Source organism: Sturnira hondurensis, unplaced genomic scaffold (assembly GCF_014824575.4).
Source record: "Sturnira hondurensis isolate 20B ecotype Veracruz unplaced genomic scaffold, ASM1482457v3 Scaffold0021143, whole genome shotgun sequence".
NCBI lineage: Eukaryota > Metazoa > Chordata > Mammalia > Chiroptera > Phyllostomidae > Sturnira > Sturnira hondurensis.
Window position 1 is genome coordinate 15627357 of NW_028093774.1, and position 21924 is coordinate 15649280.

At 42.4% G+C, this 21924-nt stretch overlaps 1 protein-coding gene across 3 annotated transcripts in view; it reads right to left on the reverse strand.

The window, feature by feature from the left end:
- The window catches only part of TSHR (thyroid stimulating hormone receptor), a 96292-nt gene extending 75752 nt beyond the window's left edge, over window positions 1-20540 (reverse strand). For 2 of the 3 annotated variants that reach the window (XM_037031480.1, XM_037031478.1), the window contains exon 1: window positions 19724-20423. In XM_037031480.1, coding sequence (XP_036887375.1) covers window positions 19724-19914 — 191 coding nt within the window. In that variant the 5' untranslated portion in view covers window positions 19915-20423. The other variant, XM_037031479.1, reaches the window with a different exon arrangement.
- Window positions 20541-21924: the final 1384 nt, after the last annotated feature.

Below are 21924 nucleotides of genomic sequence, written 5' to 3' on the forward strand. Positions count from 1 at the left end.
CTTTGCAGGGAATTTTTTTTTTTTTTTCTGAGAGGCAAGAGAAAGCCAGCAGGAGTGCGTGCGGGACCTGGGAATTGGAAATTGGGGAGGTGAATAGTATTAAACACTAACCTGCCCTGTCTTGCTGTTTTACCGGAAACCAGACAATTTAATTTCTATGGCAGGATAGTCCTAATAATAACATTATCTTGGTTTGTATATCATCTACTTATTCCATAAACACCCATGTATAATATTTCATTTGATCTTTGTATTAACATTGAGGTAGTTAACATAGGTATTATTATTATCGCCATTCCCATCTATTTTGCATACACAGAAACAGCAGGGTTTAAATGACCACTTGAGGGTTAAGGTGCTGGTGAGAGGCAATGCTGTGTCTGTACCTTTAGGAGACGAACAGTGTGGTGTAGCAACCACAGGACTAAAGTCTGCATAATTCCAATCCCATTTATTATTTAAGTAACTGCAGAAAAACCCTTTGCATTTTCTGAGCTTTCGTTTTCTTTAAATTTTTTTTTACATGGGGGCTAAAAGGGTGAAGAGGGATGGGCAAGGGCAGATGTCAATGTTTGTCCTGCTCACCACGTGAAATTAGTCTGAGGTGGGGCTAACAAAGGCTGAAGTACTTTGTATGGTGGGTGTAAAGTAACTGAGATGGTATCACTCTAAGAAGAGCAATACTTCTGAATGCAGATGAAGAGAGTGGGTCTTTGGAGTCAGACAGCCTTCGGTTGATTCCCAGCACCACTCCTTTCTAGCTGCTTGACCTTGACTGAGTTCCTGAACTTTATGAAACCTCGGTATCCTCATCTTTAAAAGGGGAACAATGAAACCTGCTTCCTAGGGCTGACCTGCAGATTAAGTGAGATTACGAACAGAAAATAGAAGTTAATCGGATGATAATAGTGGTAGCAAAAGAATTTAAAATAATAATAGTACTAATGATTTATTTATAGTTTAAAAACTGAAGTGTAGCAGTTTCTTGATTTGGTCTCAGGGCACCCAGAGAGCAGAGCATTAGGAGGCTCGGTAAACCCATGTTGAGCCTTGTATTTGCTTTGGAAGAACAGATTTGGCGAGTGGAAGCTGTACAAGGAGAAACTTTTTTCTTTTTCTCTCCATGCCCTCAGCTCCACTCACCTCTGTCCACATGTTCTATTTCTTTAGGATTTGAGAAGACAGGAGTCATGGAGGCCCAAGGAGAAACCAGTACAAAAGAGACTTCCCTCCTTTATTGCTGTAAGAACCCCAAGAAGTCTTAGGCAAGAGATTGGATTCCTAGTGGCGCGATTGCTTAAAGCCCAGGTTTTTTCAATTACCAGGACTCTTCTTCCCAGTGAGGACAAGATCTCAATCTGTGGGAGGTTTCTTGCCCCTTAATCAACTGGAAGTAAACTTCTGAGAGGCAATCTGTCTGTCTCTTTATGCTCCCTCTGCTGGTGGGCTAACAAATTAGTGTGACGAAGCAACATGATTCAGAAGATTCTGCAATAAACAAACTGTGCCCACTTCCTAGGTCATAGGAGAAAGTTCCCAAGAATAAGGAAGAATTGTGTGTGGAAGAAGGAATGTGTGGCATTGTATTGCATAATAATTCATTTAAAAATAGCTAAAATCTCCCTGGAAAGGGAGAAGATATTGAGGAAGCGAAGAGCATCTAAGTACTCAAGCAAGGCTGCTGGGTTTCTGTTGGGACTCAGAGATTTCACTGAAAGCTTGACAGAAAGCAGTAAGAACGATTGACTCAGTTCCTGCTGATGTGTATTTAAATACTGTATTTATAAGGGGACACCCATATTCTTGAGACACAAGTCAGAAAAGCTGGGTCTAAAGCATGCAGGATCAACAGGAAACTGATTTAAAAAATTTTAAAATAAAGGCTTACAAAAAACCTGTACAGAAATTCCAAAAAATCACTTAATCTTGTTTTAAAAAAAAATCCTAATTTTATCTACATGGGAAAAGGGAAAAGAAAAATGAAAAATAGGAACATGTTTATTTACTGATTTTTTTAGAGAGAGAGAGAAAGAGAGAAACACTGATTTGTCATTCCACCCATTTATGCATTCGTTGGTTGCTTCTTCCATGTGCTTGAATTGGGGATCGAACCCTCAACCACGACATCTACAATGTTGATATAGCAGGACATTGCTCTAACCAACCGAGCTACCCGGCCAGGGCGGGAAATAAAAAAAAAAACTACCTTAAGACTGATATGTAGGTGATTCAGACCAGCAGGGTCTGAAATATCCAGCTATTTGAGATGGAAGCATGTGCTCTGCAGAGTGGCCAGGATGCGTGGTGCAGGCAGAAAGAAAACACACTAACACTTCGTCATCTCATACTTCTCACCTTTGTGTGTATTTTATAGACCCGTATAAGATGTGCTAGTTAGCACCTTAGTATGGCATTTACAAATAAATGTGTTTATTAGGAATACACATTCAAAAACTTCACTGATAGGTCCACACAATGAATTAAATCTGGAGACCAGAACTCTAAAAACGCTGGCCCATTCTAAACTGTAAACCGAGCAGAGCAGGCATGCACTCGTAGTTCAGTACGATTATTTCCCTTGGCGTCACTCTGTGAAAAGTATTAGGGAATATGGATTGTGTACGCAGTGCTAAGGTAGGCACGGATGAGACTACAGGAAATGTCTAAGCCACGGGCGTTTAGCCTGAGCCGAATGCCTCTCGTGACATGGTCTCTCCGCTTCCAAGTGGAGCGAGCCCATTGCATTGCTGAGATCAGCTGTGATCATTAGACCATTCCTTTTTCTACTGGACCTAAATCTGACATGTGACAAGGCAACTTGGAGGACAATTTTATTCGTGGTCAAAGTTTCACCTCCAGGGCAACCCTGGATAGGTTTAAACATCTGAAGACAGCTCAAATCTAGTGCTTCTTTCTCTCTTCCCCAGGACCCCGTTTGGGCTTTTTCAGCTCTTTTCACTGTATCATGGGGTAGTGTCTGCCCTCTTGGCTAGCACCTGAATTTACTCTACTTTGTCAATTCCCCTTTATTTTTATTTTTAATTTAATTTAATTTTTAAAAAGATTTCATTTATTTTTTTAGAGAGAGAGAAGGGGAGGGAGAAACAGAAGAAAAACATCATTGACGTGAGAAAGAATCATCAGTCCTTTGAGAAATGCCTTGACTGGAACTGAACCCGCAACCCAGGCATGTGCTCTGACCAGGAATCGAATTAGTAACATTTTGCTTTGCAGGATTAGGCCCAACCAACTAAGCCACAGTGGCTAGGGCTCAACTTCCTTTTAAAATGTGATCCAACTTGCACCGAACGCATGAGACTATCATTTCTCTTGATTCAATCCATGTTCTATGAATAAAATTAATATTAATATTTTTTAGAAATTCCATCTGTCTCTTGGAGTTTTTGATAGTTAACTATAGCTCTCAGAGGTTTTTTTTAACCATGAACTTTGGGCTAGGACTGTTCCAATGTACTTTTACAGTTATCCCTGTAATTGTGAAATATATTATTTAGAGCTAACTGTGGAGTTTATACTTATCTAAGTTAAATATCATCCCACACGTTCTGATTTGTAGCACAGCCTGCTGAGATTATTTTTTAATCTTGCCTCGTTTGATGAGTATTTATTACGTATCCATTAAGTGCTAGTGAGTGTTCTGGGATGTGAGGTCCTATGAAAAAATGCTGGATCCTCTTCCCGAGTATCTCACTTTCTAGACCGGAAACCAGATGTCAACTTTTCCATCATGCAACGTGTTCAAATCTGTTACAGAGGTAAAGGGCAATGAACATGAAAAGAAGAAAAAGACGTAAGTAATTACTAACATTTTTATGTTGATTTAGAATGTATGATTAGCTTGAGTATCTTATTTAATTCTCGAAAAAATTCTGATGGATAATCTTCAGTTTATAGGAGAACCCAGGAGAGGCTCAGAGCAGTCAAGTGACCCCCAAAATATGAAGTACCTTTTCCTTTTCTTGTTTTGTTTGTTTGTTTGTTTGTTTTGTTTCAGAAAACCAGAACTAAGTGATCCTTCCAGGTCCAACATTTATATTCCAAGATTCCCCAGAAATTCCACATGGCGACCTCAGAGACTTATGCGTGGATTGCTTAAGCACCCTCTGGGCTTGTTTAAATTAATATAAAGCAGCTTGTCCACCAGTATGTCAACTGATCTTGGTCTGCAATACTCCTTCCAAAGTTTGAAGTCTGTGAATAGACCTTTCTTAGGCTCCTATTTGTCATCTGCTAACTTCACAGTGTCCCCTGGCAGTCGGGAGATCCTTCAATTACTCTTCCTCTACTCGGAGCATGACTTTAAAATGCCCCATTAAGTTGAATTTCATCATCAATTCCTAGACTTTGCTTCCCTTCTCCCTGTCCGATACCTGACACTAACATGTGGAAGGAGTGGTAGGGTTAATAGTAAAATGAAGCCAAGTCCCCAGCCCCGTCATCATTAATTGCTTTCAAGTTTTGGCCCGTCTTTGTGAAATTTGTTTCTTTATTTCCTCTTTGAAAACAAACCTGGGTTATTGAACATCTGGGCTGGAATTTCTGCTGAAGAAAAACATTCAGAGGCTCTTGAAGTATGTCCAAGTTCTCAAGTCTTTTTTGTAAGTAGGTAAAACCACTTGTTTGGAAAAAAAAAGAATTCTTTCCCCACTTAAGTGATTTTTTGTCATGTGCATTGGTGAGCGACTTTCATGGCAGGTAATAGTTAATGGGGACAGGGAGTAACAGGTAAAAGAATGGACTCCAAAGAGGAGTTTATGGGTCTTTTAATTTTGAATCATAACATCAGAGGAGAAAATACAGATTTTTAAAAAGCCGTGTATGGATTTGTAAATGTTTCTTGATTAACAGAGAGAAAAATCGGGACTTTTTCAGTCTATATTTTAATCTTCTTATTTGGGAATGTCACTGCTTACTTGTTTCAAGCTTCTCTCTTAAAACGGCCACCAGTTTTGTGTTTCTAGCATCAGTGTATTTCAAGAATGAACACAGTCAAAACAGGCTAAGAGGCAGGGGTAGTTAGTTGGCCACATGTTGCATGCATCCTTGTCCACTCCCTAAACTCAAAATGAGAAGCCTCCCTAAAGGCCCTGGAATCGGCTTTCCAGGGAGCCATCCAAGGTGCCAGATAGAAGTACAGGGGAGTGACTTCGGTCGATGAAAAAGGGGATGGGAGGGAATGGGTAAGTTCCTTCTTAGGAACTGCCCTGAAACATGGGTTTCCACAGAGCCTGTCCACAGATACCACATGTGGCTGTGCAGACGCACTTGCCATGTTACCTGCTGAGTTTCTCACGTCTCATTGGGAAGCAAGCAACAGCCCCCCTGCCTTGCTTTTATTTTTCCTCACTCTCAGATCAGCAAGTAGCCTCTGCCCCAGACTTTGTTTTCTAGGGAACCCAGAATGAGATGGCTATGGGTGGAGAATATCTACTAGCCAGCACATTAAAGGTTCATTTTAACCCAGGATAATTTTATGAAACCGCTATGTGCAAGGCACTAGGTTAGGTATTTAAGGGAAGCAAAGGTGAACAAAATTCAATCCCTGACTTTAGGTGCCAATAGACTAGAAGAGAAGATAAAACAATTGTACAGGCATCATTGCTCTGGGGGAAAAAAGAATTCTGGACAGTTAGGCTCTCCTGAGAGCAAAGGAAGCCAATAATCTCTGTTAAACAGGAAACAGAGACCCCATCCACAGTACATTCTGTACTTAATTACTTTGACTACTGTGTTTAATAAGGACAGAAGAAACTCCATTTATAGTGGTTCAGGTGGAACACAGTGATGGTGGTATGAGCTTTGATGGCAATAGCAAGAAAGGAATGGAGACACATTAAATACATATTTAGATTGGTAATGATTATGGATTACCAATTATTAGGAATAATAGAGAAGACAATATTAGAGGAGACTATATGCTGTCATTTTTGAAGATCTGGGCAAATAGTGATCTATTCACTGAGATGAGGATACAGAAAGAGTTTGACTAAGAAAATAATGAGGTCACTTTTGGAAATGCTATGTGTTAGAAGTCTGTAGGATATCTAAATAAGCAGTTGGGTGATATAGCCCAGTGCTCAGGAGAAACCTAGCCTGAAGATGTGATACTGAAATTCATTAGAATCTCATTTGGGGTATGAATGGGAATAGACGGTGTAGCTGGTGGAAGTGTGGCATGAGAAGAGAACCTAAGAAACAACATCAAGTAAGTATTAGGTAGAGGAAAATAATCTTGTAACGTAATTGGCAAGGAAGTAAAACTGAAAAGATGAAAAAATAATAGATGTGGCATGTGGCAACCCCGAGACATGACACTCTGGTCACCCTGTAAAGGACATCTTTCTCTTTAGCTGACAAGAGGATATTTGCTGGCAGCCTCCATCTCTAGCACATGTTGTATCTGTCCATGTCTGAACCAAGGTCCTAATCTCACCGGGTCAGCCCACAGCCAGTGGCTGAGCATAGCAGGGCACTAGAGCCTGGCTGTGATGCGTGATGTGGGGACCCTCCAACAGGCAATCTTCACTCAAGATTTCCCCCTTGGGTTGGCAGACTTTGTCAGATGTGCAGCATGGTTTGAGGCTGTCCCTTTGAAATTCTCCTCTTCTTCCTTTATCTTTCATAGTTGTTACCACCACCACCTCCCTCAGCGAACCCTATGCATTCCCAACTCCATCTCAGCATTTGTCCCAGAATAACTGAACTGATACACTTGGTACCAAAAGAGGCCCAAGAGAATAGGAGGTAAAATGAATCACTTTATGTCAATTGGTAATGAGGCTCCCATATTGGGGAGCACATGGGAAACAGTCCCTGCAGAAGGTGGCAGCCTAATTACTAAAACTTTCACCAGTGATGGCTTGGAAGAATGGTCTGCGGAGGGAGCTGCCCTGGCTTGTGCAATGACTCAGGCTCAAGAAAGTACATGCATCCGAGCTGGGTTGGAGCGGGAGTGAGGGAAGTGAAGTAAAGCAGTGACTGAGTTGTTTTAAAGCTAGTGTAGACAGATGATGAAAAGTGGAGAACAATCGAAAACTAAATGTAAAGACCCTAATCTAATCCTATGGGAAACCAGAAAAAGTTGAAGACCAAATTTAGGACTTATAGCTAAGAGGTATGCTTTTATTTATCCCTCTGTAGGAGAATGGGAAATAAGCTGTGGTTTATTTATTTAATGGACAACTGTGCAAGGATTGCTGTGTCTGTGTATCAGTTGCCATGGAGGTCTGTCAGCTTGAAGTAGGAACTGAGCAGGACTCTGCACACCAGATTGTAATACAAGCACTTGGACCAAATGATCTGGTAGGACTTGTTGGGTTGGAGGTGTTAATAGTGGAAAAAGAGGTATTGTAGTGTGGAATCTGAGGTGAGCCCTCACAGAATATTCAAAATGCAGTCCCATGGAGTTCGGGAGCAAGGCCACACCATCTGCAGTGAAGAAAAACAGCTTTTGGTATGCTTCTGGGCTATGAGGTCCATTCAGACTGAACATTTGACCATAGAAACCAAGTGACCATGCTTCTTAAGCTGCCCATCATCAGTTGAGTTCTATAGGGATGACTAAGGGATCATAATATCAGGCAGACTCAGCAGCAATTAATCAGATGAAGAGTGATACATACAGAGCAAATCTAAGCAGGACTATACAGCATGAGTAAACTGTATGAACGTGTAACCTAGAGCCCAAAGTCACCAAGATCACAGCGCCATCCCTTCCTTGACCTACACCTATGGCTGTATGAGGTATCACATATGAGCAGCCTAAAGAACAAAGAAAAATCCAGAACTTGACTAATGGAATATTTGGCTTGGTATATAGATGTTGGTTCCGATTGCCCACCTAAAATGGACATCAGCTGCCTGTGGAACTGGCCTTGAAAGACAGCAATGAAAAAAAAATCTTCCCAATGGGTGGATTTTGTGGAAAAGTAGACTGAGAGAAAACTATGTGTATGGAAACATAAGCAAATGAATTGGCCAGCTGGTCAGGGGCCTGGGAAGAAAAAGATTAGAATTTTTCAGAGAAAAAAGTGTATACTAGATGCATGCAAATAAACATATGAGAGTGGTATGAAATCTGAAGAACTTTGTATTATGTATTAATGACCTCCAGAAAGTAACCACCAGAGAAGAAGCATTGAACAACTGAGACCAAATGACTTGATCAGATGACAGCAACTGCCCTTTGTCATTGACCACCCCAGAATTAGCATGATTGGAACATTAACAGAGTGGAGATTATATGTCAATAGTATGGATCCCCACTTATTAAGACTGATATGGCTACTACTACCACTGAAAGTCCAACCACATGGCCACGTCATGGCAAGATGACCACTTTGAGCCCTTCCTGGAATGGCCAGTGTTTTATTGTCATAGTTTTATTCTTGGCAGCTGTCTACCTTTCCTGACTCTGGAGCCTCAGACAATGCCACTGTCTGGGAGATTTCAACATGTCTGATTTAGACACATAACCTCATATAATAGAGCATCTTACCATGAGTCTTACTTCACAGAGAAGGATATAGGAAGGTGAGCCATGGTCATGGATCCACTGGTCATATAAAGTAGCACAGCACCCAAAAGCAATTGATTTTACAGAGCAATAAAAGAGCCTGCCAATGGCACACCTGAAGTGCCAACTTATGGGCAATACTTCTGCTCTGATAAGGTATCATCATGCAGGTTATACACTGAATTAAAAACTAATTGGATATTGTATCCTGCTAGGAAGACTATATGGATCTGGGAACCAAGGGGCAGAAGAGGAGTGGCCTCAGTTGCCATTATAGCTAATGAATGACCCACTGAGTGACTTTGTGTTTCTCATCCCTACAGTTCTAGGCTCTGCAGGGAACTACAAGCAATGACCGCTACCTGGACATTTGGGACTCCTTATGTCCACAGACATAAGGATCAGAGTACCTGACCTGACCAGCAGGAAGAGGCAAGCCAGTTGTTATACAATGGCAGTGGGAGGAATATATGTGGAATTCAGGACTCCACTAGGCCATATATCATAGTACTTGCTCAATTGTGATGAAAATGGACAAGTCCAGCAATACTAGATGAGTCGAGTATGGTTACCACAGGCTCAGACCCCTCAGGAATGAGATCTTAGATCAGATCAGATAAGCCATCAAAGCCAGCAGAGGGGACAGCTGAGTGTCAGGGTAATTTAGAACAGACAGTGGACAATAGAGATCATAAGTATTAATTGTTGTCCCGAGACCAACTGTAGCAACAGGAACTGCAGTCTATTCCCTTGACCTCTCTTCTAAATTTCTCCTCAGGAACACAGACCCACTGAAATCCTGGATGATCTAGTCTCAAAATGTGGATGGAAAAATCAATCTACACAGAGCAAGTGCTGGGCTGTGGCAGATATGGAGGTGAGCGCCTACCTGGCTCAGTGTTTCACATCTGCCCTCACTATACAGCAGCAGCCCTCCCCTCTGTGCTGATCAGAGACCCAGTCTGAGATACCTGGCAATTAAGGTGTGTGATGTGGAGGAGACGAAGGGAAGAGGTCATCACCAGCAAAATCTACCAAAGGTTCAATCTAGGAAAAGATCTAAAATGTCCACTGGATTTTGCAACAAATGTCAGTGACTTTGGCAAGAGCTTCTTCAGTTGAGTAACGGGGGTAGAAGCCAGACGGCACTAAGCTAAAGCGTGAATGGTATAGTAGATTATGTTTTTTTTAAGATATAATTTATGAACAAGTATAAAGGACACATGGACAATAACTAAGGGTGGGGGGCGGAAATGGGAGGGAGGCGGGGAGCATGGGGCAGGGGGTGGGCAGGGTTGGGAATATAAGACAGAAAGCTGTACTTGAACAAGGATTAAATAAAAAATTATTTTTAAAAAGATATAATTTATATACAATAAAACTCACACTTTTCAAATGTAAAAAAAAAGAATGAATGGGAAGTAAGAACAGCAAGAGAGCAACTTGAGAAAATTCTATGAATGTTTAGCTGTGAAGGAAGGAAACACACAGGGAAGTGGGGAATGGTAGATGAACTATAGGCCTGTAAGATGTGAGAACTATGGAGGGACTTTATTTTTTAGCAGAAGGAGCCTTTAGTTTGTCTAGATAACAGTGGAAATGATCTGGGGAAGAAGAGAGAGGGGAAAAGTCAAGGTAGGTTTAGGAGACCGGGGAGAATGAAGGCACCCTTCTTCCGTTGCTACAGGAGTACAGTATGGGAACAAAGGATGGGTGTATATGCTTTTAAATTCAGAATTTAGGGGGTTTTGTTTGTTTTTATAGTCTAATTCTCTCAAAATCCCTATATTATAAACCTGTGTTGTCCAAAATATGTAATGAAAGCATAACTCTCCATACTTTTACTCTGCTGAATGAGAAAGACAGGCCCTGAATAATGAAGAGTCCCTTGTTTGCTTAAACAATTATGTCCTTAGTTTTCCCAACAGTTCTTGGAAGTAGGGCAGAGCCATCCTATAGTTTTCATTTAACAGTTATAAAAGATGAGGCACAGAGATGAACAGCGCCTCGTTAAAACGTTCGTGACCTGTGGAAGGTCTCCTGACTTTGGATCTCCATTTCTATTTTCCACTCTTACCATATAAATAGTCCTTCTACATAGTCATCCAAAAAATTTCCTTACTGTGTGGGAAACTTCCATCCTCTACCCTTTACCATGACTTGTAGCTGACAGAGTTTTATCCAAGATATTTTTCCACCCTACTTTGTTGCTCTTGAAAATGAAGATACTGGATACACTGTAAAAAGAAAGCATAGCATCCCCAAGGCACCCTACTTTTCTTGGTCATGAGACAGACCTAATTTCTGGAATAAGTATGGTAGGACATCTGCTGTCGCACAGAACTGAATCAGAGCCTTAACAGGTCCTTTCATGCTTCGTAGAGCACATTTCTGAGCTTCAGGATTTGTTGTTTTATGTCCTGGGGATAGAGGGTGGTTGTGAAATGGCAACTTGGTTATGCTGCCCAGGAAGGCCAGCCAAGCGTTAAATAGGGGCATCTGGAGCGTTTACAACTACCAACAGGATTTTCAGCCAAAATCTGACACAGAATAGATGAATCCCTTTTACCGATTTTTGGGCCCTTATTGGGACAGAGATATCCCAGTTAGAATTCCAGTCACTTTACCCTACTAACAGTAACTCCCTAGGGGCAACCATCTCTGGAAGAAGGTGAGAGACTAAACCTTTAAAATGTCCCCTTCGCGTAGTGGACAAGTGTTTGCTCTTCGTAACAAAGTTGCATAGCCCTCAAGCCTCACACCTGCATGGAAGTTTCCCTCTCTAAATAGATGTAATGTCGAGGGTTAAATCGGGGCAGAGCTCAGAGGTCTCAGACCCACTACTGCGTTAGTGATAACAGTTCACCTGTGATCAAGGCTTTATTCTGGTTTACCAGGTACTTCACGTACGTGCTACCAGCATCATCTCACATGCACCTCATAACCACTCCATGATGTGGGTGTAGCAGATCTCGCTAGTTGATTCATCGTGTGAATTGCACAAATAGAGTCTCCCACACAGCGAGTTGGTAGATAGCTAGACTTTAAACACACATCTGCCCCAACGCCCAAGACCAGAGCCGGTTGGAAAAAAAAAAAAAAAAGCCGAGAAGTAAGCTCTGGTAAACACAAGGAGAAGAAGAATTTACTTTTCTCATGTAATCTTTTTGAAACAATTCTTAGCAGATTTTCTTCATTGGAATATCGGTTAACTTTTTGATGGAGGAATAAAATAAGATATAGAAGCCAATATTATTATAAGAAATCATTATAAATAGGATATTGTTTGAGTTCTGTACCTTGCCTGTAGCACAGCAAAGCCCTTTGCATAAGTATTGGCTCTTTAAAGGGTAAAAGAGGTAATGAGTAGCGGCTACACTAAGCATTGCTATTAAGTCACCTTTTTTCCAGAAGTGTTGACTAAGATTGCCATGGGATCTAGAGGGGATAAGTGCACGGTGTTCCTCAGCCAGCTGGCTAGGAGCACTGTCCCTCACAGACCGGGGACTCTGAAAACCTCTGACATGGGAAAGTGATTTCATGGCTCTGTGCCTCTGAGAATGAGTATGGACATTGCTGGGTTCAGATGATCATATCTAAGGTGTAAGGCTGCTCTCTACACTGGTGTGTTAGAAAGGAACCTGAGTGCAAAGTCCTGAAAGAACACAGAGCTTGGCTTGTTTACATCAGTTTTCCCTTTGGGCTCCTTGTCTGATTGCCCACACTCTTTCTTGTCCTGCAGTGGGGATGCAACGTGGAAACGCTAGGCTAAGTAAAACAAGCCAGGCACCAAGGCCACGTCCGAGATGATTCCAGTAAAATGTAAATTGGATCACAGACATTTCTTTTAGCCCCCAAATCCTTAATCGTTTCTTATCTCATTTAGAATATATACATCTTTAATGCCTTATAATGATCTGCAAAGCACCACATGATAGGTCCTATCACTGCTCTAATCTTATTTATTAGAGCCAAGGCCCCTCTGCTTCAGCCACACTTCTCCCCTTGTCACTTCTTGAACACACTATGCACCTTCCTCCCATACACTCCCGAGTGTGGGCCTTTGCACTTAGAATTTTCTCTCCCAACATTGATATTCAAGTGTCGCCTTCTCAGGAAGGTCCCTGACCATTTAAAATGCAACTTTCAGCATTCCTCCTTCTTCCCTCCTCCTTTACTTTCTCTTCATCATACTTATCACCACCTGACATTCTATGTGTTTTACTTTTGGGGGAGGGGCTATCTCCCCCTGCTAGAATTTGGGATCAAGGAGATCATTTATTATATATCTCCAATGCCTAGAATAGTACCTGCACATAACAGGTGATCAATAAATATTTTTTGAAAAAAAAGAAAGAAGAATAGTAGAAAGGAAGAAAAACTAACTACAATGAATTGCTACCTATCTAGAGGTAAGCTTTCTGGTCATCTCCAATCTTTGGACCATGGCCATGTACCCAGAAAGAGCCGAAAAGGTTGTTGAGAAAGAAATAGTTGAGTCGTAAAACCCACCAAGGACTCTGTCACAGGACAGCCCCTCGTTTGTGCCCTCCCATGTACAGATCCTCCCCCCACACTCAGCCTTCTTGTTTCCCAGTTCACAGGAGATTGAAACAACAAAATATTCAGTGACAGTAGCTGGCAATAAGAAGAGACAATTTCAGTCCCCTCTCTGGAGTTGAGTAATTATGATAACACTCGGGTGTGGGTAAAATTAAGCTAATGGCTACAAGATGTAAGCCAAAGGCTTCATGTATCATAAATACAGAGATAGTGTTTTTGAAAGAAAAATTGGGACACAGGGAGCTCTTTCCAGGTGCAGGAGGGGTGTGGAAGGTTTAGTTAAGATGATGAAATATTTGAGTTTCTAGAATATTCTGATGCTAAAATATTTTAAATAGGGCTGCAGTAGAAAAATCCAGGGCATATTTACATGTTACTGCATGTAAGAGAACAACATTTATAATATGGTTTAAAAATCACAAATGCCTGCTTTGTCATTTTAGGAAAAAATTATTTTGAAAATTTCTGGAATACTCTAAATGTTCTTGAGGATTCAATAAAAATCAAGCCAAGCATGTCTAAATGCAACCCTTTAGAAATCCCATCTGTGACCTTGAACAAATGGTACCATTTCCCCATACTTAAAATTTCCTTCAATTATGTTTTAATTGTAGAAATGAAAGGCAAATATAGTAATTAAGCATACTACCTAGCATCAGTGAAAATGGAAACAGTCAGTATGAGGGATTTAAAGTAGATAAGAGGCAGTAGGCTCTTGAAAACCTATTTTTAAGCTGTTTTTAAATACTTTTAGTGAACTTTTGCATGAAAACCCTATTGAAGGGCTAAGTGTGAGGCATGGCACAGTAATAATATATTCCAGAGGAAAAAAATACCACACTTCAAGGTCAGGACATTTTTATGTATTTTAAAAATATGTTTTGGTGTTTTTGTAATAAAATAAAAATGGGGGAGAGGGACTAGTTAAAGAGCAGATACGAATACCCCTTGGACAACAGTGTGGGAATTGACTTGTGGGACTGGGGGATGGGATGGGTAGAGGAGGGCAAAGGGGAAAAAATTGGGGCAACTGTAACAGAATAAATAAAAAAACTTAAAAAATAGAAATTAAAAAAATGATTTATAATTACTACCAAATATATACTTGTCAAACAAAAAAAAGTTAAAGTATTTCAAAACAGAATTTCTTGACTTTTTGTGGGAGCCAAGAATACCTCTGAAAATCCAAGGAAGGTTATAGATTCTCTCAGCAATGCCCTGCTGTGCTTGTAGACAAAATTTCACTTCATTACAGCTTCCCAGGAGAACAACCATGCACCCTTCAGGCAGCCCATGAACCTCTGGTTAATACATCTGAATCTGAAGGGTAATACACATACTTCCTACAAAAAGGAAATATTAAAATGATCAAGTAGATCAATTCAAGTTAACAACTTCTCAGCTCTGGAGGGGAAAAATCTTTTTTATATAATTGATAATTCCAGATAAAATTCATTCATTCAACAATATGTTTTAGGTATTTCGAGTATTTTCTATGTGTACTACTTTATCATCTTGATAAAAGATGGTAGACTCCAGGGTAGCCAGGGCTAGTTCCTGCAGGTGAAATAACTAGGCAGTGTGGACAGAGGGGACAGAAACAGGTCACACTGGGCATGGCCTCTGCAGAGCTGGTCTGACTGCTGGGCTGGGCTCTGCACCACATACAGCACTGTCTCCTCATGAAGCTCCTTAAACCCAACTCCTACCATTTCATGATGGCACCCAAGCCTTCCCTTAACAGCAGTTTAAGTCAGTGGCCCACCCCATTACCACCAAGTGAACTCTCAGCACACGGACACAATTATAATCATGTCATGTGATTATCTGATTAATATTCAGCCTCCATGCTAGACCGTAAGATCCCCGAGGACAGGGACATGTTGTCATTCACCAAATCCAGAGTGTAGCACAGTATCTAGCATATAGCCAGTGATGAATTAACAGTTGCAGAATGAAGGAAGTGATAAGTAATGTTGAGGGTACATAACCCCTCTGTAGGGCACTTCCCCATTGTGTGTAATATTGGAAAGACCCAGTTCTGCATCTGCCACTACAGATGCCCAAAGTGGGAGTGGGGACCTCCTCCCTCTCTACCCCCAGCAGGTAGGACACAGCAGGTAACACAGGCAGGTAGGACACAGCAGGTAACACAGGCAGGCAGGACACAGCAGGTAACACATGCCAGACAATCAGATGCTCTTACATAGGATATTACTCTCTAGCTAGCAATTCAAAGAGGCAGGGAGAGTTGAGCGATTATTGATGGCAGCACATAGATCGTTAGGTAGCTGTGGACCTGGGAGCCCAGCACCACAGATGTCCAGGGGCTGTGGCTGAGGACTTGTCCACGCAGTTGTTCCAACCAGATGGTTGGCTGTGGCTCCAACTTCCTGTCTGCCCTGGGCCCTGGCGTATTGTCAAAGCCTGGTTTTACAATGGCTCTGTAAGTTACATGTTATTCTTCTAAGACATTTCTTTTCTCTTTAAGATAGACAGACTGGGTGTTCTGTTACCATCAAAAACCTTGACATACACGCAAAATAAAAAAGAAACCATGGAGCCTGGAAGCACGAAGGGAAGGCACCTTATAAGACACAAAGTGTTTGGGCAGCATGTGGGTGCTAAAGCAGACAGCTTCCCTGGAGGTTGAAAACCAAATATTACTCAGGGTACGACTAAAACAATTGTGAAATGTGGAACAGGTGTGACTTGGAGATACAAGAGATTATTTTAGGTGGAATGCCCACGTGGCATTAAGGAACACTGAATCCTATAGTGAGAAAGTGATTCTTTTTTCCATCGTCTTTCAGTCCTTGTGATACCACCAAAGGACACGGTGTTGGACTGGTATCTCTTTAATAAAGTGCATGGGTGGGACATGGCAAAAATCCTGAAGACACCGAGTGACTGTTTTCATCTTAGAAAGCACTGGGACAGCCCATCCGCTAGAGCCGCAGATGTAGCAGGCAAATAGACTAAAGGCTAAAGTGAAGACCAGAACCCAGATGCAACAGCCACAACACCTGCTTTAGAAACATTTCTGAGGCACGCAAGTGGGTGATGAACAAACCATTGCTCCACTGAAGCGCTAGACCCCAGACAGCGGGGGTTGGGGGGTGGGGCAGTGGAAAGGGCAGGGTGGTGAATACAGGTTATCGCCATCATGAAACTACAAGCAGGGAGCTTAAAAGGACAGGCATGATCAAGCAGCTCTTTGAGGAAGAATCCACACAAATCCAGACTGGCTGTCAAAGCCTACTGACCTTCCCATTCAGAGAAGGGAAAGTCCAGCCGTGCACACAGGTAGCAAGTGGCTACACTCTGAAAAGGAGTGATGGGCCAATCTTGCTGTCCTTGGTTTTGACGTAATATGATCTACAGTCATATACCCAGATTTAAATTTTATTCTCTTGCTTCATTTATGTTCCCTTAGGTCAGTAAGTCCCCATTGAGAAGAGCAAACTTTTTCGAACTACCTATATATCAAAGATTGTAGAATATTCCCTGAGGCAAGGCAGGCAGGGGTGGCGATAGCAGCTCCCCCTCACCCACCACCTAGTTAGAACCACTATTGTAATGAGAGGGCATCATGTCCCTCTGAAAGGGGGAGGTGGGGGGGAAAACTCAGAACCATCATTTCAATGAGAGCCACAAAGAAGACAGCTCTCTCCCACCCCCACACCAGACCCTGTGGCAGGTGTCTGGGGGATGGGGAAAGAGGTGATCTGTTTGCCTTTCAGGACCATAATATATGGATAGAAGACAAGGCTTGGGAAAAATTTGCCTCAGCACCGAAATCATTTTTCGATCAGCTGGGCAGTAACGCAGCATCTAGATTCAGAAAAGCAGTTACCACTCCAAAAAAGTTTGTGATGACAAAGATCTGATTTGTTTCAGCAGGGAGTGACTTCTATCACACAGATATAGTCTATATTTTCCTCCTTCCCTCCTACTCCTCTCTTTCTTCTCCTCTCCTTTCCTTTTCTCCTAACCTCCTGTTTCCTGAGTTCTTGCGTATTTCTTGAGCCAACAGCCGCCCCTCAAGGTTATTTGTGAATTATTGGACATCAATTACCTTTCAGTCTTCTTACTCCAAAGCCTCATGACAGTAATGGGAGAAGCCCACAGGGTGAGACCCACTGTCGTCTGAGAGCAGTGTTTTACGGGTGCAGCACTGTGGCACCACCACTTACAAATTGTGAGACATTGAGCAAATGGAATCATTTTTGTCATCCCTCAGTTTTTTTTCATTTATAAAATGAGGAAAATGAAATCACTTACTCAGTATGTTTTGGGAGGACTCAATGGGTTGAGTTTATGTAAAGGGCTGAGAATAGCAATAAGTGCAGCATAACAACATAGCTTTACATGCACGACTTATCTCATAAAGCTCCCTTTAACAAGAGTCCTGCTCCCCCAGCCTCCACAGTTTTGGAAATCACTTTGCTCCTGTGATAGATGGCTGTGGTCACTGTTTAAATGAGCAACCATTTTTACCCATGCTTTTCTAGAATTTTCTCTTCCTGATCTCAGAATAACTTCATTTTTAAAATGGTCCCCCCCCAACTGTTGTCAAGGTCCGATTCTCCTTGCTACTGTCTTTATCCAGCCTTTGTGACTCAATGGGTTCCCTCTGGAGCGTTGCAGACATCAGAAAGCACCTAGCTAATGCCTCTGGTTTACTCAGAGGGAAACTTGGTTCCTCCTAAATAAATTATCTTGACCTAATTCCACAGCTAGTGAAGGGGGATGAAGAGCAGGCAGGTGTCCTGACTCCTACGCGGACTCCTACTCCGCTGCTCTTACTCTCAGGTAACCCTTCCTCCTCCTCACTTGGTGGAATTGACCGGATGACTCCAAGTTCCCTTCCACTGTCAGAGCCTCCTCTCTCTTCAGTGATGTGCAATCGTGTCACCTGGGAAGAAGTCTCTGAAGAAGTGATATCTCTAGTCTTCTTTATTTCCACAATGAATAATGAGACTAGCTTATTTGTTTGTTCATTCGTTCACTGAAGTTTTTTTTTTTTTTTTTTAACGTCACAGTAGTTCCAGGGCTGAAGGATAGGGTTTCTGGGTTAGCAGAGCTCACAGCCTGCTTGGGCAGGCATGCAAAGGAATATGTTACAGGACAGTACACCGTGTATGTGTAAGGACTAGGGTAGGGTTCCTGCACAAAACATTGGCGGCAGTGAGCGGAGGTGGGGGGGGGCGGGGGGAGGGCGCTCATCCAGCCTAGGGGCATAGATCAGGAGCAGTTCCTGAAGGAGCTGACCTCTAATCTGCCTCTTGAAGTAGGCATTAGGCAGGTGAAGACAGGGTAATGGAAAGTGGGAGGAAAGGCAAAGACAGGGGTGGGAGCAAAGAACTCCGAGGAAGGTGCCAGTAGTGCTGTGAAGTGGGAGGGAGAAGTCAAAGAGATTAGGGACCCTGAGGTTGAGAGAAAGACTGGATTCTTGAGGGATCTTGGAAGTCGTACAAAAGTTTCATCTTGGAGGCCGTGACGAGTTGCTGCAGGGGTTTAATCAAGAGTAAAGGGCATATTTTATTCTGTGTTTGGAGCATGGAGAATAAAGCCGTATTTGGAGGATAAGGCACTAATTAATCCAGAAGAGATAAGAAACCGAGGTAATTGGGAGCGAATCAATATACATACTGGTACAGATACATCAACCACTAACAAATTATTTTTTTCTTTCTCTTCTATTTTTAACCACTTAAGAAAGCTCCCCCCCCCAACCCTTGCTTTTGTCTGCAGTTATCCTCTCAATGGTCATTGATTTAAATGGCTGTTAAGGAACAGACATATACAACACTGACTTAACATGGCTTCTAATTTGGTAGCTTTTTAAAACAATTTTTAAAAATTATAGTTGACATACAATATTACACTAGTTCCTGGTGTACAACATAGTGATTAGACATTTACATAACTTATGACGTGATCACCCCCAATAAGGCTAGTAACCACCTGACAATTTGGGGTGGTATTTAATATGCAGAAAAAATATAACTTATAAAATTTCATCTCTTTAACCCCCTACCATGCCTATCTCGAAGGAAATTTCTGGATCTACCATGTCAGCGGACAGGTCACATTTGAGAAAGTGACTCAGCTCACACAAAGTTACCTTCACAGAAAGTGCAAAGGGTGTATTTTAAAAAGAGCCCCTGATTAAATTTTGTCAACGATTGGATGAATAGCAGACCAACTAAGATGATTTCCCATCTACAAAGACTAAGAGGAGAAATACATGTTTTGCAATCTTTATTCCCCAATATAAGATTTTAAAAAATCAGTTCTTGAATTGCTATTAATCTTATTAATATCTGAGGTGAAACTAAGATTCAGCCTGGGTGAGGAGTAGGGAAGATGCAGAATAGCTCTTCAAAAGGAACAATTCTTACTCTCACCTTGTACCAAAGTTCTGTTACATTTTTTCTGTGTTATTAATAACATGGTGTCAGCAATCCCAAGTTTCTGAGATTGAGTTTTTATGCACTGCATGCGCGCACACAACACAGACCCTCTGGCCTATTCTCAAGTTCTTTTTGTGTACTTCGGTCCACTTTTCCAGTTGCCCTCAGCCTCCGGGACCTACCCTCTCCTCTCCCAGGTACTTACAGAGTCTGCGTACTGGGCGGTAGGCTGGGGATGTGGTCGATATCCTTGCAGGTGACTCTGAAGTCGTCCTCCTGGTGGCACTCGCAGGGCAGAGAAAGACACCCTTTCCCCCCCAAGCCCCTGGGCATGGCTACAAGCAGCGTTAGCTGCAAAAGGGGCATCAGCCTCATGTTCCACGGGTCCAAAGCCATTTCTTCATCCTTCACTATCGTCTCATTCTCAGCCCCCTGCTTTTCGGGTTCCCCAGGCCGCAGGAGAAGGACAAGGGTGAGAGAAGACTCCTCGGGGTTGTGACTTCAGCACCAAGGAGGAGGCTGGAGAGGGGACAGAAGAGGCTCTCAAGTGTTCTGTTTCCCTAGGCAACTCTCCGACCAAACAAGCCTGTTGGCTTTATTTTCCCAGCCCGAAGCCACGCAGCCCACTCCGTCTGTTCCCTGACACTTAACACCAGTCCTGGCTGTCCCCACCCTGCTTACCAACCAGCCCGGTACATTCCCCGCATTAGTTCTTTCTGAAACCTCGTTCAGAAGGCCCCTCCTTTCCTTGTCTCTACATGCAATGGGCCACCTTTCCCTGGGGGTAGACTCCTAAAAGCACTGCCTGCCAGGATCATCCCCTCTTCCTTCCCACACGCACTCTCTATCTGAAGAAAGTCCCCGTGGAATGGACCGTCAGGGACAGACGAGGATCAGTCTGCTTCTGTCCTGAAGCACCTTTGCTGATGCCAGGCCGAGATGCGGCTGGAGCCCGGGCACAACACTCCTATCAGATTCTCACTGTTCCCTCACTTTAGCGCAAACCCGAACCGCTTTGCGCAGAAACGGCAGCGAGGAGTCAACTGGCGGAGCCCAGCTCCCCTTGCAGCCGGCTGGCGGACTCCGGGAGGCGGCTCGGGAATGCGGCTCGGGAGTCATCTGCTGGGAGAACTGAGAATGGCAGGAAGGGTTCGGCGCCTGGGGGGAACTCTGAGTCCAGATTTGCAGCCCGCGGGTACATTCTGGTCCGCCCAGGAATTTTACTGAGCCGCAAATTTCCTATCCACCCCCCACAAAGATGGGAAAAACAAAAAGAATAGTTAAGTGGTGTGCTATCACCTACTCATCATTCTTCACGCGGTAGCCAAAAGATAATAATTTAAAATATAAATCAGGTTGTGCCAATTTCCTTCTTAGAAGTCTTCAATTGCTTATTAATTCATCTTGGGGTAAAAAGAACATCAATTCTTCACATACTGTATGATTCCATTTGTATGAATTTCTGGGGCAGGAAAGGAGAACTATGGTGATGAAACTCAGAGTGACATTTAGGGGAGAATAATTAGAAAAAGGCAGGAGAGAACTCACCAGGGTTATGGAAATGTTCTATATACTAATTACACTAGAGATAAGTAAATATGTACTCTGTCAAAATTCATTGAATTGTATGTTTTTAGTGGCTTTATTCGTAATCATCCCAAACTGGAAACAATTCAAGTGTTCCTCTATTAGACAAGGGATAAACAGTGGTACATCTATACAGTAGAATATTATTCTATAATAAAAAAGGAATACTAAGAAAAATAAAAATTACATGCAAATTCTAAAACAAATTTTAAACATTTTTATTGTTGTTCAAATGCAGTTTTCTGCCTTTCTCCCCCCTCCCCTCTATCTCAGCCCTCCCTACCTCCCTCCCTGTTTCCATGCCCCCCCCCATTATTGTCCATGTGTCCTTTATAAGTAATTGTTCCTGTGAACCCTTCACCCTTTCCCCCTATAATCCCCTCCCCTCTCCCTTCTGGTCACTGTCAGCCTGTTTTCAATTTCAGTGTCTTTGGTTATATTTTGCTTGCTTGTTCATTTTGTTGATTAGGTTCCTGTTAAAGGTGAGATCATGTGGTATTTGTCTTTCACTGCCTGGCTTATTTCACTTAGCATAATGCTTTCCAGTTCTATCCAGGCTGTTGAAAAGGGTAGGAGCTCCTTCTTTCTTTCTGCTGCATAGAATTCCATTGTGTAAATGTACTATCATTTTTTATCCATTCATTTACTGATGGGCACTTAGGTTGCTTCCAGCACTTGGCTATTGTAAATTGTGCCACTATGAACATTGGGGTGCATAGGTTCTTTTGGATTGGTGTTTCAGGGTTCTTAGGATATAATTCTAGCAGTGGAATTGCTGGGTCAAAAGGCATGTTCATTTTTAGTTTTCTGAGGAAATTC